A 17,624-nucleotide genomic window follows, 5' to 3' on the forward strand; every position below is an offset into this window, starting at 1 on the left:
ATTTCTGAATTTATTTGCTTTGGTGTCTTTGTATGTATGGATTGTACGGGTTGTTACCGACATGTGGTGACCATTTCATGTCAATAGCACCTTTAGAAATAAGTTTACCTAGAAAAATAGTGACGTGTTCAATACTTATTTTACCCGCTGTAGATGATCTCTAGGTGGAGCATTTACCCATCAAATTAAAATAATTGCTCACTAAATGCAATAAATAAAATATGGAAAAACAGCAAGAATGTACTAACTTGACAATCAAGTAAAAATAAATTTGTCTTTTTTATGTAATTGTTACAATTTTAACACAAAATGTGTATATAGTGAAAAATACACAATAGTTTCCCTTTAAATTAGACATGTGTTGATTGTTTTTTATATTACAAAGAATAAGAATCAAAACAAACACCCATATAAATTGTACAGTTTAAAAAAAACAAAAAAAAAAGTTATTTTACCCCCACTTTGCTTCCCACTTAAATATATTTCCCCTCATTTGCCCGAATAGATTGTGACCATTTTAAAAAATATCAATTATAAACAGTTATCTCCTATTTCTTTTTTAACATTTAGAAGAAACATATAGTGTAGAACAAAATAATACATTTGTCCAAAAAAAAAAAAAAAAGACAAATTTCACAAAAAAAAAAAAAAAAAAAAAAAAAAAAAAAACAGCCCCACTTGGTCCATAATATTACTAGAAATGCTTGTTTTATGGTCTACAACGATTTTGATGTGTACAATATACTTTCTCTACATAGGTATATTTACTTGTTTAAATATATTATATATATATATTTTTTTTAATAATTTCAATCATTAATATATTACTGAAAATATATCAGCAGTTTTACTGCCTATTTATGGTACAGTTTAGCAATCTTTAACATTTCCTGAGGCTTAAATCCCTCTTTCATTACCGCAATATTATTCTACCCCAAAGAATCAGGGATTTAATCATCTGCAAATTGATATTGGTATTTTGTTATTTGCAATAACATTTTCAGCTCTTTTTTTTTTTTTTTGGCTAATTGCATAGATGAGATTAATTAATTTGTGTGGCTTTTATCTGTCCCTAAAAAAAAAAAAAAAAAAAAAAAAATTTAAGGAGTTGAAAACTTTTTAATTTTATGTTCAGCTAATGTACTGTATATTTCTCTGATCTTTTAAAGCTTTTTTTTTTTTTTTTTCCTAGCCTGCTCATTTTTCTTTAGCAACTCCTATTAACTGAGGTGACATACCTTGACATAACAACAATTATGTCAAATATTTGTCAATAATAAACCAGGCTACTGTACCAGAGATGCATATTCTGATAAATTAATTCTCTGAGTAAAACGTAAAGTCAGACCTGAACTTTTGTAAATGGCTGAATAATTATCTCTTTCACATGCATAATTACCATTCACGTTTTGTTTCTCCTAGAAAATGTAATTACAATATTTTAAAATCCACATCTCTAACATAGAGGATTTATAAATAAGTGTCTTGCAAAAAAAAATATTTATAACAATAAAAAATAAAATATATATATATATAAAAGAAATTATACAAAGCATCAAAAAATAAAACAAACTGGTACATTGTAAAAAAAAAAAAAAAAAAAAAAAATGGTTTAAATGCACAAAATTACTAGTGTTTTGTGCTCTGGTGATTTGGAGGAATCGGTTAGGAGGGTCAAAGTAATTGTGATTATTTTTTTTTATCAGTCACCAAAACAATTGGTGCAATATATATATATATATATATATATATAAAGACGTATTCTTGACCCGGAATTAGGAGGTGGTGAGTGATCCACTTTAACCTCACATTCAGATCTGGGGCTTTTCCTTAACAAGTCTTTGCCCTCCCTGAAAATGTTCGATTTCCCTCCTCAAAGGATGTGAAAACTTTGGATGGTCATGAAAATATTTACATAACGGTCTCTCTCTCTTCTTCTTCTACAACCTCCGCCGTGGGCCTTTCGGCATCGTAGACTCCAGAGCCGTTGAGATATTCCTCATCTTTGTTGTACTGCTCTGGTCCTGAGGACGGTATAGAGTTTTCAGAGATTGAGCCATTTTTTACGTAGCCCGGTAAGTTCCTGTGGCCATTCAGGGCCGCGGACACGAACCTCGTGTTGAGGTGTAAGGCCAAGGGCCCCCTTGTGGTGACGTTGGTAACACTCGTGTGGGAGACCATAGGTCCATAAGAGTACGTTGTGCTTCCACTTCTGGCTTTCCTCTTAAAATCGAGTGCCAGGGTCCACCTGCTCCAAGATTTCTTAATTTCTGCTTGTACCTGAAAAAGAAAAAAACATAGCCAATTGGAGAGGAATCGTGGGCTGAAAGGGGCCTGCCTATCTCTGCCTATACTGACGTGCATAATCGTTCTTGAAAAACGTAGATGTGAGGTGACGGACTTTGATATCCCACCCATCATACAAAAAGTAGAAGTGAGACTTGATGGAATGGCCTTGGCAGCTCCACATCAAGGCTGGAGGTCTACCAAGAGATAGGGGCCATCGAAATTGAGAAATCCACATGAAACCCAAGAACGGAGCACCAACCATTCAACTTAAGCAGGGGTCTCCAAATCTTCTTAATAAAGGGCAAGTTTACAGTCCTTCAGACTTTAGGGGGGCCAGTGGGAGGAATAGTGCCCCGTTTTTGGTGTCAGTGGGAGGAATAGTGTCCCATCATTGGTGTCAGTGGGAGGAATAGTGTCCCATCATTGGTGTCAGTGGGAGGAATAGTGCCCCATTATTGGTGTCAAGGTGAGGAATTATGCCCCATCATTGGTGTCAATGTGAGGAATTATGCCCCATCACTGGTGTCAATGTGAGGAATTACGCCCCATCGTTGGTGTCGTTGGGGGGAAATGCCTCAACATTGGTATCAGCGGGAGGAATAGTACCCCTTCGTTGCTTCAGTGGGAGGAATAGTGCCATATTTTTAGTGTCAGTGGGATGAAAAGTGTCCCATTATTGGTGTCAGCGGTAGGAATAGTGCCCCATCATTGGTGTCAGTGGGAGGAATAGTGACCCATCATTGGTGTCAGTGGGAGGAATACTGCCCCATCATTGGTATCAGTGGGAGGAATAGTGTCCCATCATTGGTGTCAGTGGGAGGAATAGTGTCCCATCATTGGTGTCAGTGGGAGGAATAGTGTCCGATCATAGGTGTCAGTGGGAGGAATAGTGCCCCATCATTGATGTCAATGGGAGGAATAGTGCCCCATCATTAGTGTCAATGAGAGGAATAGTGCCCCATCATTGATGTCAATTGGAGGAATAATGCTCCATTATTCGTGTCAATGTGCGGAATTATGCCCCATCATTCGTGTCAATGTGAGGAATTATGCCCCATCATTGGTGTCATCAGGAAAATTGTGCCTTAACATTGATGTCAGTGGGAGGAATAATGCCACATCGTTGCTTTAGTGGGAGGAATAATGCCCCATCATTGGTGTCAATGTGGGGAATTATGCCTCATCTTTGGTGTTATCAGGGAAATAGTGCCTTGAAATTGGTAGCAGTGGGAGAAATAGTGCACTAGTGCTTTAGTGAGAGGAATAGTGCCCCATTGTTGGTGTCAGTGGGAGGAATTGTGTCCCATCATTGGTGTCAATGTGAGGAATTATGCCCCATCGTTGGTGTCATTGGGGAAATAGTGCCTCAACATTGCTTTAGTGGGAGAAATAGTGCCCCATCATTAATGTCAGTGGAAGCAATAGTGCCCCATCATTGGTATTAGTGGGGAGAACAGTCCCCCATCATTGCTGCCAAGGTGAGGAATGTTGCCACATCGTTGGTGTCAGGGAAAGGAATGGTGCCTCATTTTTGGTGTCAGTGGGAGGAATAGCTCCCCACTGGTAGTGTTAGTGCTCCAAGGGCCAAAAAAATAGCTTTTACAAAAGAGCTGACTACTGGCACTAAAAATCGGTACCAGGGTGATGACAGGCAACTGGTATTTAAAAAAGGGGGTCAGCAATGGTGCCCCCCCCCAATATCCCTCTTATACATTATACTAATTATGATCTATATCTGATCTGGTTTGCACAGCGGACGTCTCTGTGTGGCGGGGCCCGTTTTCAGCATCCTCCACACTCTGCCTGCACACATTTAATACATACATTTGGATTCCAGCTCTGCCATTTTCCGCTTGTAACCCTTAGGGGACGGCTTTGTAAAAATGAGGAGATCAAGAGACGCTTCGAGATCTCCCTAATCGTTTAACCCAAGGTGAATTCCTCATATCAATCTTCACAAGTCATTATAAAATCTCACATTAGAGGGTGAGGGGGTCCTGCGGGGATTACAGCGCTAAAGTGCCAATATCACCTCCCCCTCCCCCCAACACCATCTTCTATCCCTCCGAATTATAATGATTACTTACCTCCCCATTACAGAAGCAGTATATAATAGCAACAAAAAATCCCTGCAAAAAAAAAGAAAAAGGAAATATTCAAATAACAATCCAGATATTTCCATATAACAGGCGCACAAAACAAGGGATACGGAGGCTGATTGGATAAAGGAGCTGAGAATTTTCACACATATTCTGCATAGAATGATACATTGAAAATAAACAGGAATTTTCTTGTCACATGATTGGAGGATTGAAGTGAATACAGAAATAAATACACATAGTTACATAGTTACACTGGTCCATCTAGTTCAACCAATTAAAAAAAAACTTCCATATAAACAATCCTATACCCACAGTTGATCCAGAAGAAGGTGAAAAAAACCCCCAAAAACCTCCAGATCAACTACTCTTGAGCAAATGTCCTCAGAGAAAAACAATGGGTGAGCGGTGTGGGCCGAGCATCGCCCATTCGGGTCAATAGGTTGTTAAGGAGCGGTCCGGGAAGCCGGCCACCGTGTCCTTAACAACAGATGAGTCATCAGCTGTCAGTGGGCTTCCCCGCTGACAGCTGAATGAAATAATAAATAAATAAACATTGCCGAATTTGCCAGCAATAGAGAAAAAAAATGGCTTGGGCATCTCCCATCAATCCATACCAGGCCCTTTGTGATCCAGATTTCGATAAACCCCCCGCCCACAGACCCCCACAACCACCGCCCAGGGTTGTGGGGAAGAGGCCCTTGACCAAATCAACACGGGGCAAGGTGCTTTGGGGCAGGGGGTGCAGAGGCCCCCCCAAATGTTGAGGGCATGTGGCCTGGTATAGTTCAGGAGTGAGCGCCCCCCCCCCACTTTCCTGCATGCTAGGGATGAGGGTCTGGTATGGATTTTGTGGGGGAGCACATACCATTTTGTTTTAATTTGGCGTGGGAATTTCTCTCAAAATTCATGCCAGACCGGGGGGGGGGGGGGGGTCAGGAAGGGGGCAAATCCTTCCGGGGCTAAAGTAGTTAAGCGTCATTAAAATCACTGCTCCTTTAAAAAAAAAAATTTTTGCATTGATACATGTCCCCCCTTTCCTGGCTGAGTGCTCAGATAAGGGTCTGGTATGGATTTTGGGGAGGACCCCACGCCATTTATATATTTATATACAGTATATATATTGATAATTTATTGACTGAAGATTTTCAGCTCCCTTAGCAAAACGTTTATGATAAATTGATGGGCTTGCCCATTGAATTTTATTCTGTATTGTTTAATATTGTTTTAGTATTAGTTTTATATTAAATATATTGTTAACATTCCCAGTTGTGTGTAAGGATTTTCCAGTAGTATCGGCTTTAGTCTGCACAAGTGCAATACATAGCACAGTTAGGAAATAACAAGGACATTTTTTTAATTTTATTTGACCTTCACCAGATGGAAAACCCAAGTAATAAAATAAATAACACCATACAGTCTAAAGTAAAGAGCGGAATATATACAAATCCCTAATTTACAATTCCCAAAGGACATCATCCTGTAACAATTACACCAAAAGAAACGCGTAGAGCAATCTTTGTCATCCCGATCATCATATTGTGACGTCGCTAGGACCTACCCACATTTACGTGATTATCATATACGATAAAGTATTATGGTCCTAATGTTTAGGGCAGTATGCACCCATGGACGAATGCCCAAAATGCAAGAAGTCCTGGGGTTCCATCCACCATCATCGGCATCCAACAGACAACTGAGACACTCATGCCACTTCATGCCTTTGCCCCACCTGTCTACTGGGGCTTCCATCCACCATCATCGGCATCCAGACAACTGAGACACTCATGCCACTTCATGCCTTTGCCCCACCTGTCTACTGGGGCTTCCATCCACCATCATCGGCATCCAACAGACAACTGAGACACTCATGCCACTTCATGCCCTTGCCCCACCTGTCTACTGGTGCTTCCTTGCACCATCATCGGTATCCGATGGACAAACGAGACACTTAAGCCGCTTCATGTTTACATAGGCACTTCCCCATTTCGCTCCGTGACACGATCGCCGGGAGACCGATGGACATCGAGTCCGGCGGGCACACCTCTTAAAGGGGACGTACAGGTATGCCAATTTGCCCACCGCTGCCATTGTGCCGATGTATATCGGCGTGCAGCGGTCGGCAAGTGGTTAAACAAAATTAGAGGAACATTTCTGAGGAATACTCATGTATACAGAACCTCCAAAAGAAATTTTGGAGCCCTGTCCAGTAGTCCTGATAGGACTCCTCACCACCCCCATCCCCCTCCCCCGCCGATTGCTGCAGGGGACATGTTAGGATGGAGAGCGGGGAAGGGGCCCGTAAATGTGTCATTTATAGGCCCTTGATTATCTCAATGAATAAAGTCAGTGATCCCTACCGACCCCTGACTCTGTCCACGCATAATAGTTTACTATGCTTCGGTTTGTGAATGAACGGGAAGCCTCTGTACAGAGCTCTTTCCTGTTCACATTCATTCTGTGCAGCTGAGGCTGCAGAGATGGAGATTGAGAGCTGTGTCCTCAATCTCCTTTCTCTGTCTTAAAGCGGACCTTCAGTCATGCTATTAAATCTTCTGCCCTTGTTGTTGTTTTAACTTTGGATAGTAAAACATTTTTTTTCTGCCAGTAAATCCCTTATACAGCCCACTTCCTGTTTCTTGTCTAGTCATTGGTCTAGGCTTATGACATCATACACAGCTCTCTCTCTCACTCTCGTGAGGACTTGCTAGGAAGAGAGGGGGCATGGTGAGTCATAAGAGATCCTATGAGAGCTGCAGAGCTGGAGGTGTGTGTCTGTGTAAATCCAGGAAGTGAACAGGGAGCAGCTTCAGCTGCCCACAGTTAAAATGGATGCAGCCAGACTCAGTGGAGGGAGATTTCTTCAGCATCTTTGGCAAAGTACAGAATCACAGTATATATAAAATAATATGCAAAGTGGTTGGAGGGAAACTTTAGAATAGGAAAGATGTTTTTATTACAAATAATGTGAGCAGACTGCAGTTCCTCTTTAAAGTTAAACATCAGCGGTCTGTTTAGATCCCTGATTAGGGATGAGCCGAACACCCCCCGGTTCGGTTCGCACCAGAACCTGCGAACGGACCGAAAGTTCGCACGAACGTTAGAACCCCATTGACGTCTATGGGACTCGAACGTTCGAAATCAAAAGTGCTCATTTTAAAGGCTAATTTGCATGGTATTGTCCTAAAAAGGGTTTGGGGACCCGGGTCCTACCCCAGGGGACATGTATCAATGCAAAAAAAACTTTTAAAAACGGCCGTTTTTTCGGGAGCAGTGATTTTAATGATGCTTAAAGTAAAAAAAAAAAAGTGAAATATTCCTTTAAATATCGTACCTGGGGGGTGTCTATAGTATGCCTGTAAAGTGACGCGTGTTTCCCATGTTTAGAACAGTCCCTGCACCAAATGTCATTTTTAAAGGAAAAAATCTCATTTAAAACTGCTTGCGGGTTTAATGTCATGTCGGGTCATGGCAATATGGATGAAAATCAGTGAGACAAACGGCATGGGTACCCCCCAGTCCATTACCAGGCCCTTTGGGTCTTGTATGGATATTAAGGGGAACCCCGCACCCAAATTAAAATAAGGAAAGGTGTGGGGCCACCAGGCCTTTATACTCTGAACAGCAGTATACAGGCGGTGCAAACAAGACAGGGACTGTAGGTTTGTTGTTAAGTAGAATCTGTTTGTAATTTTGAACATTTTTAACGTGTTTAGCTCCAGCCAAAAAATCTTTTCTAAGCTTTTTGGAAAACATAGGGAAGGGTTATCACCCCTGTGACATTTGTTTTGCTGTCTTTCCTCCTCTTCAGAAGATTTCACCTCACTTTTTTGTCCCAATGAAAAATGTTTTTTGAAAATTTGGGTTTTTTTGTGGAACAAGGATTGGAAAGCATCAGTGGAAAGGAGAAATTGTTTTCCCATATTAACTCTTACAGGAGAGAATTTCCCTTCCTAGGGGTAGATTTCATCTCACTTCCTGTTGTCTCCTTCCGTTTGCAAGTAGGAGTCGTTTGTAAGTTAGATGTTTGAAAGTAGGGTCCTGCCCTATATACTCAGCAGAAATTTGGGCCTTAGGTGTTGCTGTGGCCACAACACTGTAAGCCCTCACAGGGCCCTGCTGTGAAATATTAGATCAAGAATTGTAATTACATGCCCCTGTTGAACAGGAGCTGAAAAATTAGGCCTTAGGCACTGGTGCTGGTGCAACAACACTGCAACCCCTCACAGACACTCTAGTTGGAACGCAGGAACGAGCCCTGCTGCAAAGTATTGCTTCAAAAATTGTAATTACACGCCCCTGTTAGACAGGGGCAGAAAAATTGGGCCTTAGGCACTGGTGCCACAACACTGCAACCCCTCACAGACACTCTAGTTGGAACGCAGGAACGAGCCCTGCTGCAAAGTATTGCATCAAAAATTGTAATTACACGCCCCTGTTAGACAGGGGCAGAAAAATTGGGCCTTAGGCACTGGTGCTGGTGCCACAACACTGCAACCCCTCACAGACACTCTAGTTGGAACGCGCCCTGCTGCAAAGTATTGCATCAAAAATTGTAATTACACGCCCCTGTTAGACAGGGGCAGAAAAATTGGGCCTTAGGCACTGGTGCTGGTGCCACAACACTGCAACCCCTCACAGACACTCTAGTTGGAATGCAGGAACGAGCCCTGCTGCAAAGTATTACATCAAAAATTGTAATTACATGCCCCTGTTAAACAGGGGCTGAAAAATTGTGCCTTAGGCACTGGTGGTGGCGCCCAGAACCAAAAATGTTCTTACAAGCTATCAGCGTGATGATTGAGGAGGAAGAGGATAATTACTCAGGGATAGTCACTCAGCATCAGCATAGGCAGTCTTTGAAGGGATCTGAGATTTCAAAAAAAATTATTCGGTTACATCAGCATCAGGTGCTTGGTAGCTGGTGGTGATCCAAGACTCATTCATTTTTATGAAGGTCAGCCGATCGACCGAGTCGGTGGACAGACGCACCCTGTGATCGGTTACCACGCCTCCAGCAGCACTGAATGTGCGTTCCGAAAGAACGCTGGATGCAGGACAGGCCAGTAGCTCAATTGCATACTGTGCAAGCTCTGGCCAGTGATCCATCCTCAAGACCCAGTAACCCAGAGGATTTTCGGTGGGAAAGGTGTCCAAGTCTGATCTTGCCCCTAGGTATTCCTGCACCATGTAAAACAGACGCTGGCGATGGTTGCTGGAACCGATCATACCTTGGGGCTGCGGACCAAAAAATTGTCTGAACGCATCGGTCAGACGGCCACCTTCTCCACCGCTCCTTCTTTGACTGACCGAAGCCTCAGCAACACGTTGTCCAGAAACAGGAGTTTGTAACCTCCCAGTCTCTGGGAACGCGTTGCACAGACCTTTCTGCAAGGCCTCCCGAAGATGTTTCATCCTCTGCTCCCTCTGCGATGGCAAGATAAGGTCCGCAACCTTACCCTTGTAACGTGGATCAAGGAGGGTTGCCAGCCAGTATTGGTCCTTCTCCTTGATACCACGAATACGATGATCCTTACGCAGGCTTTGCAGGATCAGGGAGGCCATGCAGCGTAGGTTTGCTGAGGCATTCGGTCCGGAGTCCTCTGGGTCACTAAGAACGACATGGTCCGCAGCCACCTCCTCCCAGCCACGTACAAGTCCATGTGTTTCTTGGGACTGATCCCTTAAAGACTGCTGCTGATGCTGAGTGCCAGGCTCCACCTCCATACTGACACAATCTTCCTCCTCCACCTCCTCCTCTTCCTCCTCGTCCTCTTCCTGTGTGATCGGCGGGCATGCAGGAACACTGTCTGGATAAAGGGGGCCTTGAGAGCTAAGGAAGTCCTCCTCTTCCTGCCTCTGTTCTGCCTCAAGTGCCCTGTCCATTATTCCACGCAGCGTGTGCTCCAACAGGTGGACAAGGGGGACAGTGTCACTGATGCATGCACTGTCACTGCTCACCATCCTCGTGGCCTCCTCGAATGGTGACAGGACAGTGCATGCATCCCTGATCATGGCCCACTGGCGTGGGGAAAAAAACCAAGCTCCCCTGACCCTGTCCTGGTGCCATAGTCGCACAGGTACTCATTGATGGCCCTCTGCTGCGTGTGCAGCCGCTGCAGCATGGCCAACGTTGAGTTCCACCTGGTGGGCATGTCACAGATTAGGCGGTTCTTGGGCAGGTTAAACTCCTTTTGGAGGTCCGTCAGCCGAGCACTGGCATTATATGACCGGCGGAAATGCACACAGACTTTCCTGGCCTGCCTCAGGACATCCTGTAAGCCCGGGTACCTGCCCAAGAACCGCTGCACCACCAAGTTAAGGACGTGAGCCAAACAGGGCACATGGGTCATTTGTCCCTGTCGGAGGGCAGAGAGGAGGTTGGTGCCATTGTCGCAAACCACCATTCCTGCCTTAAGTTGGCGTGGCGTCAACCACCTCTGAACCTGCCCCTGCAGAGCTGACAGAACCTCTGCCCCAGTGTGGCTCCTGTCCCCCAAGCACACCAGCTCAAGCACCGCATGGCATCTTTTGGCCTGCGTACTTGCGTAGCCCCTTGAATGCCTACGGAGCACCGCTAGTTCCGAGGAAGAGGCCATGGAGGAAGAAGAAGAGGAGGGGGTGGAGGAGAGAGGTGTGTCACAATCAGCATTTTGGAGGCGTGGTGGCGGAACAACCTCCAACACTACTGCACCTTGTCCTGCATCCTTCCCAGCTGCCAGCAGAGTCACCCAATGCGCCGTGAAACTTAGGTAACGTCCCTGTCCATGCCTGCTGGACCATGAGTCAGCGGTAATATGCACCTTACCGCTGACCGCCCTGTCCAGCGAGGCATGGACATTGCCTTCCACATGCCGGTAGAGAGCCGGAATCGCCTTCCGTGAGAAAAAGTGGCGTTTGGGTACCTGCCACTGAGGAACCGCACATTCCACAAACTCACGGAAGGGGGCAGAGTCTACCAACTGAAAAGGCAGCAGTTGAAGTGCTAGCAATTTTGCCAAGCTAGCATTCAACCGCTGGGCATGTGGATGGCTGGGAGCAAACTTCTTTCGGCGGTGCAGCAGCTGGGGCAGGGAAATTTGCCTGGTACAATCTGACGTCGGTGTACCAAAAGCAGATTGCCCACAAGTACTTGGCTGTGACACACCTAATTCTACACCTTCATTCCTCTCAGTGCAGGTCTCAGAGAGGACTGAAGGTCTAGTGGGGTTGGAAATCTCAGCTGATGAGGAGCAAGGAGAGATCCTCTTTGTTCTTTGGTGTGGGTCTTTTAGATACGCTTGCCAACGAACTGCATGGCAGGTCAACATATGTCTGGTCAAGCATGTGGTACCCAAGCGGGAGATGTTTTGGCCATGCGAGATACGCTTGAGACATATGTTGCAAATAGCAGCGGTGCGATCTGATGCACTCGTCTCAAAAAAGGCCCACACCAAAGAACTTTTTGAATAACGCGCAGAGACTGCAGCGCCCTGCACATGTGGAGCTTTGGGGTGTGATGCAGTCAATGTGCTGCCCTTAGGCTGGCCCCTGGAGGGCATCCTGCCTCGTTGGTGATGTGCCGCCGCCTCCTCCTCCTCCTCCTCCTCTCTCCTATCAGGCACCCACGTTGAGTCAGTGACCTCATCATCCCCTCCCTCCTCATCACTGGAGCAAACCTGGCAGTATGCTGCAGCAGGGGGAGCATGACTGTCAGATTGCTGTCCTTCTTGGGCACCCCCTCTGTCCGTGCTCATGTTACTGCCTTCATCGAGCTCAGTATCGTCATCAGAGCCTTCCAAACGCTGGGAAACCTCCTGGAGCATGTACCCAACACTGTGGTCAAACAGTTCGAGGGAATCCTCATGAGGACATGGTGGAGCTAGGGAAGGAGTCACTGATGACATTGAGCTGAGGGAAGAGGCCGCTGCTTTGCCAGACAAAGCACCCTGGGCATGGGTGAGAGAGGATGAGGAGAATGAGGACGGCTTGGTCATCCACTCGACCAAGTCTTCCGCATGTTGCGGCTCAACACGGCCAGCTGCCGAAAAAAAGGCCAAGCGTGTCCCATGGCCACGTGCTGATGAGGATGCACCGTCTCCACGACCAGCACTAGACACAGAGCCTGCTTGCCCTCTCTTATTGGCTTGTGACTGTCTGCCTCTCCTTCTTGGCCTTCCAGACATACTAATGGCCTGTAGCTGCACTAAGCTGGGATAGAACACCTGTAATTTTCTTCAGGTAGCTTTATATACTGTAACCAGACAAGCCTGCCTGTCAGTAGGAAGATAACAGGAATGGATCTAGCTGAACACTGTGAGCAGGACGCACTGTACTAAATGTAAATAGTCTAGCTGCCTGACCGTGGTACTAATAGGATCAAATAGAACACCTGTAATTTTCTTCAGGTAGCTTTATATACTGTAACCAGACAAGCCTGCCTGTCAGTAGGAAGATAACAGGAACGGATCTAGCTGAACACTGTGAGCAGGACGCACTGCACTAAATGTAAATAGTCTAGAAGATAACAGGAACGGATCTAGCTGAACACTGTGAGCAGGACGCACTGCACTAAATGTAAATAGCAGGAACGGCTCTAGCTGAACACTGTGAGCAGGACGCACTGCACTAAATGTAAATAGCAGGAACGGATCTAGCTGAACACAGTGAGCAGGACGCACTGCACTAAATGTAAATAGCAGGAACGGATCTAGCTGAACACTGTGAGCAGGACGCACTGCACTAAATGTAAATAGCAGGAACGGATCTAGCTGAACACTGTGAGCAGGACGCACTGTACTAAATGTAAATAGTCTAGCTGCCTGACTGTGGTACTAATAGGATCAAATAGAACACCTGTAATTTTCTTCAGGTAGCTTTATATACTGTAACCAGACAAGCCTGCCTGTCAGTAGGAAGATAACAGGAACGGATCTAGCTGAACACTGTGAGCAGGACGCACTGCACTAAATGTAAATAGTCTAGAAGATAACAGGAATGGATCTAGCTGAACACTGTGAGCAGGACGCACTGCACTAAATGTAAATAGCAGGAACGGATCTAGCTGAACACTGTGAGCAGGATGCACTGCACTAAATGTAAATAGCAGGAACGGATCTAGCTGAACACTGTGAGCAGGACGCACTGCACTAAATGTAAATAGCAGGAACGGCTCTAGCTGAACACTGTGAGCAGGACGCACTGCACTAAATGTAAATAGCAGGAACGGATCTAGCTGAACACTGTGAGCAGGACGCACTGCACTAAATGTAAATAGCAGGAACGGATCTAGCTGAACACTGTGAGCAGGACGCACTGCACTAAATGTAAATAGCAGGAACGGATCTAGCTGAACACTGTGAGCAGGACGCACTGCACTAAATGTAAATAGCAGGAACGGATCTAGCTGAACACTGTGAGCAGGACGCACTGCATTAAATGTAAATAGTCTAGATAGAAGATAACAGGAACGGATCTAGCTAAACTGAATACAGTGTATATATATATATGCAACACCTGGGATGCATATATATACACAATACACTGTAAGTGCAGCTAACTGACTGACTGTTCTGCCTAATCTATCTAACTCAAATCAAATGACACTGTCTCTCTCTCTCTCAGCACACCGGAACACACACTACACAGGGCCGCCGTGCAGGCGGCCTTATATAGTGTGGGGTGTGTACTAAATCCCCTGAGCCATAATTGGCCAAAGCCACCCTGGCTTTGGCCAATTACAGCTCTCTCTACTGACGGCGCTGTGATTGGCCAAGCATGCGGGTCATAGTGCATGCTTGGCCAATCATCAGCCAGCAATGCACTGCGATGCCGCAGTGAATTATGGGCCGTGACGCGCCACACGAATTTAGCGCGAACGGCCCATAAAGTTCGGAATTCGGCGAACGGGCGAACAGCCGATGTTCGAGTCGAACATGGGTTCGACTCGAACACGAAGCTCATCCCTATCCCTGATATTTCACCAAAGCTTCCCCTACGAGGCTCCGGGGAAAAAAAAAATATAGCAAAAAATAATAAATATTGAAAAAAAAAAAAAATAAAATAGTAAAAAAAAAATAAAATAACAAAAATAAAAAAACTACTGACACCAGTGACGGAACTACAATGGTCACAAAGGTTGCATTTGCGACCGGGCCCTAGTGTTCAGCCACTGGACTCGGAGGGAAAGGCCCCAGCCGGGGGGTCAGGGTTGCCCAGTGTCGGTACGTCCATAAGGGCGCACGGGCGCCGCCCCCTCTCTCCTGCCACCCCCCTCTAGCACCAATAGATAGATTCATGCATTGCAAGACAGGTGCTGTGATTGGATGCCAAGCGTCCAATCATAGCAGAGGATAGGTGGAGAGGACAGGAGTAGACATCGAGGAGCTGTCCCACCGAGACAGGTAAGTGCAGACGGCGGGGGGGGGGCACACTGGAAGCATTTGATATGGCACAGTGGCTGAGTTTGATGGGCACAGTGGTGACAATTGATGGGCACAGTGGCGGCAATTGATGGGCACAGTGGTGGCACTTGATGGGCACAGTGGCTGCGTTTGATGGCACAGTGGCTGCGTTTAATGGCACAGTGGCTGCGTTTGATGGACACAGTCGCTGCAATTGATGGGTACAGTGAGCCTGCACTTGATGGATACAGTAAGCCTGCAATTGATGGGGGTTCTTTTTCAGAATTTTTCAGTTTGTTTGCGCCCCCCCAAAAAATTTTTTAACACCAGCCGCCACTGGGGTTGCCCCTCATGATTTCTTGCACCAGGGCCCCAAAGTTTCTAGTTACACCCCTTCCATGATTGAACTACACCTTTTAGCTCTCCGGTAAAAATGTATCGATTCATTAAACAAATAGATACGTTTCCCTTTTTACACTTTGTGTTAGTTGAGTAATCAGGGAGATGCCAATAAAGAATTATCATAAATTTGACTCGCCCGACGGAAGGGTTTGTTCCACCTTTCCTTTCCAAATGGGAGGCAGACCTAGGCACCCAATTCACTGATGCTCAGAAGGAGAAGATGCTTCATTTTGCCCAGAAGTCATCTATAGCTACCAGAGTTCAAGAGACCCGTTACAAGATTTTGACCAGATGAGTCCCTACCGCTTTGCACCGTTTTTTTTTTCCTCAAGTCCCCAGCTTATGTTGGTGATGTGGTAATGCTGAGGGAACGATGCTGCACATTTTCTGGGATTGTCCCAAGCTTGAGCCCTTTTGGCGGGAGGTGATCTGCACAAATAAACACCTGACAAATGTTGATCTGGGGGGAACCCTGCGGCTTGCCTGCTTCATCTCTCAAGAGAGACCGATTAAGAAATACAAGGCCTCCCTTACAATCCAGGTGCTTAATGCGGCCAAGGCATGCATCCCCCTTTGTTGGAGATCAGAGAACCCCCCCACCCATCCTTATCCCTGTGGTTTGCTAAAGTAAACGAACTGAGAGATATGGAGGACCTCACCGCTACCTTGCACAACCAGGAGGAGACCTTCTGTGAATTCTGGAGACCCTGGAATCATTTTGTGTACAGAGAGGCCTATCTTCAGAAGATGGCACGGTCAGGCTGACCCTCTGGAATGGGCCTACTCCCTGGAGGAGAGGCCCTATCTGTAGATTTATTTTCCCATTCTCTTGCTCCCTCTTCTTCCGCTCTCTAGGGACGTCTGACTCCCAAACCCTTTTCTTTTCTGGTAATTTTCCTTTTCCCGTATCATTGGCTCGGTAATGGGCTATATTATTCAGACATGATATGTATCTTTGCTTACATCACGCTCACCTCATTGTCCCATTTCTGGGCTAAGTGGGCCAATCGGGATGCATTGTCCAAGGTTGAACTTGATGGACTTGTGTCTTTTTTCAACCTCACCTACTATGTAACTATATATTGTAAAAGTTTGATTTTATTGTATTTCACATTATTTTAGTATAAGGTTTGGCTTTTTATGAATCTATGTTCTGGGTAGTCCTTGTAGTTACCCGTCTGTCTCACCAGCTCTCCATGCTGAAAATTATCTCCAAAAACCAACATGTTTTTCTATGACCATCCATGAATGTGAAGAGCGGGGCTAGTTGTTATATTACTCTGATTGTGTGACTCCTTTTTTGCTACTTGATTCTTTTATCTGTCACTAGCACATAACTTGACTGTCAAATGCAGTTTTCTTTGGAAAATAAAATAAAGAAATTCCAAAGGAAAAAAAAAAAAAAAAAAAAGAAGAATTATTTCACGTGCCAGGAAATGTGTTTTTCCAAATATGTAATCAGATAAGACGGCCAACGAAAAGCCACAATCTGATCTAATTCACCTTGACAAAATGCACGGGAGCGAGTCCAATCTTAGTCATTGATCCGCTCATCTCATTGGAACCTCTTCAATAAATCCCGAGGACAAATTGTCAGATTTATCCAGGACAATTTGTTCGTTCCTGTGATTTTACGATGACCCCGGGCAGAGCTGACTACACCGTGGCCACCGGATTGAGCCAGAATTTTTCAGATGACTCGGAAAGCGCTGACTGCATTGTGACCAGATTGCATGAATCATTCAGATTCAATACACCAACGTTATAATTAGCTGTAAACAATCCTGGGCAAACGTTAAATTTTGTTTTTTTGATACATTTTCAAGGTGTGGATTCTGACTCATTTTGTAGACTGAGCCGGGGGGCAAAAAGTATTAGTTGTGCAAATTTTCAGATGACATGGAGAGTAACGGACCACAGGGTGACCAGGTTGCCTTCTTTGGTATCATTCAAACATTACACCAATGTAAACGTTATGAAAAAATGGGGGAGAAATAGGAGGGGGAAAAATGAGGGAGAAAAGGGAGGGGAGAAAGGGGAGGGGAGAAAGGGGAGGGGAGAAAGGGGAGGGGAAAAAATGGGGGAGAAAAGGGAGGGGAGAAAAGGGAGGGGAGAAAGAGGAGGGGAGAAAAGGGAGGGGAAAAAATGGGGGAGAAACGGGAGGGGAGAAAATGGTGGGGAAAAAATGGGGGAGAAAAGGGAGAGGAAGAAATGGGGGAGAAAAGGAAGGGGAGAAAAGGAAGGGGAGAAAGGGGAGGGGAGAAAAGGAAGGGGAGAAAGGGGAGGGGAGAAAGGGGAGGGGAGAAAAGGAAGGGGAGAAAAGGAAGGGGAGAAAAGGAAGGGGAGAAAAGGAAGGGGAGAAAAGGGAGGGGAAAAAGGCGAGGGAAGAAAGGCGAGGGGAAAAATGGGGGAGAAAAGGGAGGAGAGAAAAGGGAGGGGAGAAAGAGGAGGG

General features: G+C 45.4%; 1 protein-coding gene across 1 annotated transcript in view; it reads right to left on the reverse strand.

Annotated features, from left to right (window-relative positions):
* Nucleotides 1-449: 449 nt before the first annotated feature.
* Nucleotides 450-17,624, reverse strand: part of PTH1R (parathyroid hormone 1 receptor) — a 438,047-nt gene continuing 420,872 nt past the window's right edge. The window contains exons 12-13 of the mRNA XM_073632443.1: nt 4,377-4,418; nt 450-2,280 (exon numbers count right to left, since the gene is read on the reverse strand). Of these exons, the coding sequence (XP_073488544.1) occupies nt 1,912-2,280; nt 4,377-4,418 (411 nt within the window). The 3' untranslated portion in view covers nt 450-1,911. The remainder of the gene's footprint in view (nt 2,281-4,376; nt 4,419-17,624) is intronic.

This window comes from Aquarana catesbeiana, linkage group LG05 (assembly GCF_042186555.1).
Source record: "Aquarana catesbeiana isolate 2022-GZ linkage group LG05, ASM4218655v1, whole genome shotgun sequence".
Lineage (NCBI taxonomy): Eukaryota > Metazoa > Chordata > Amphibia > Anura > Ranidae > Aquarana > Aquarana catesbeiana.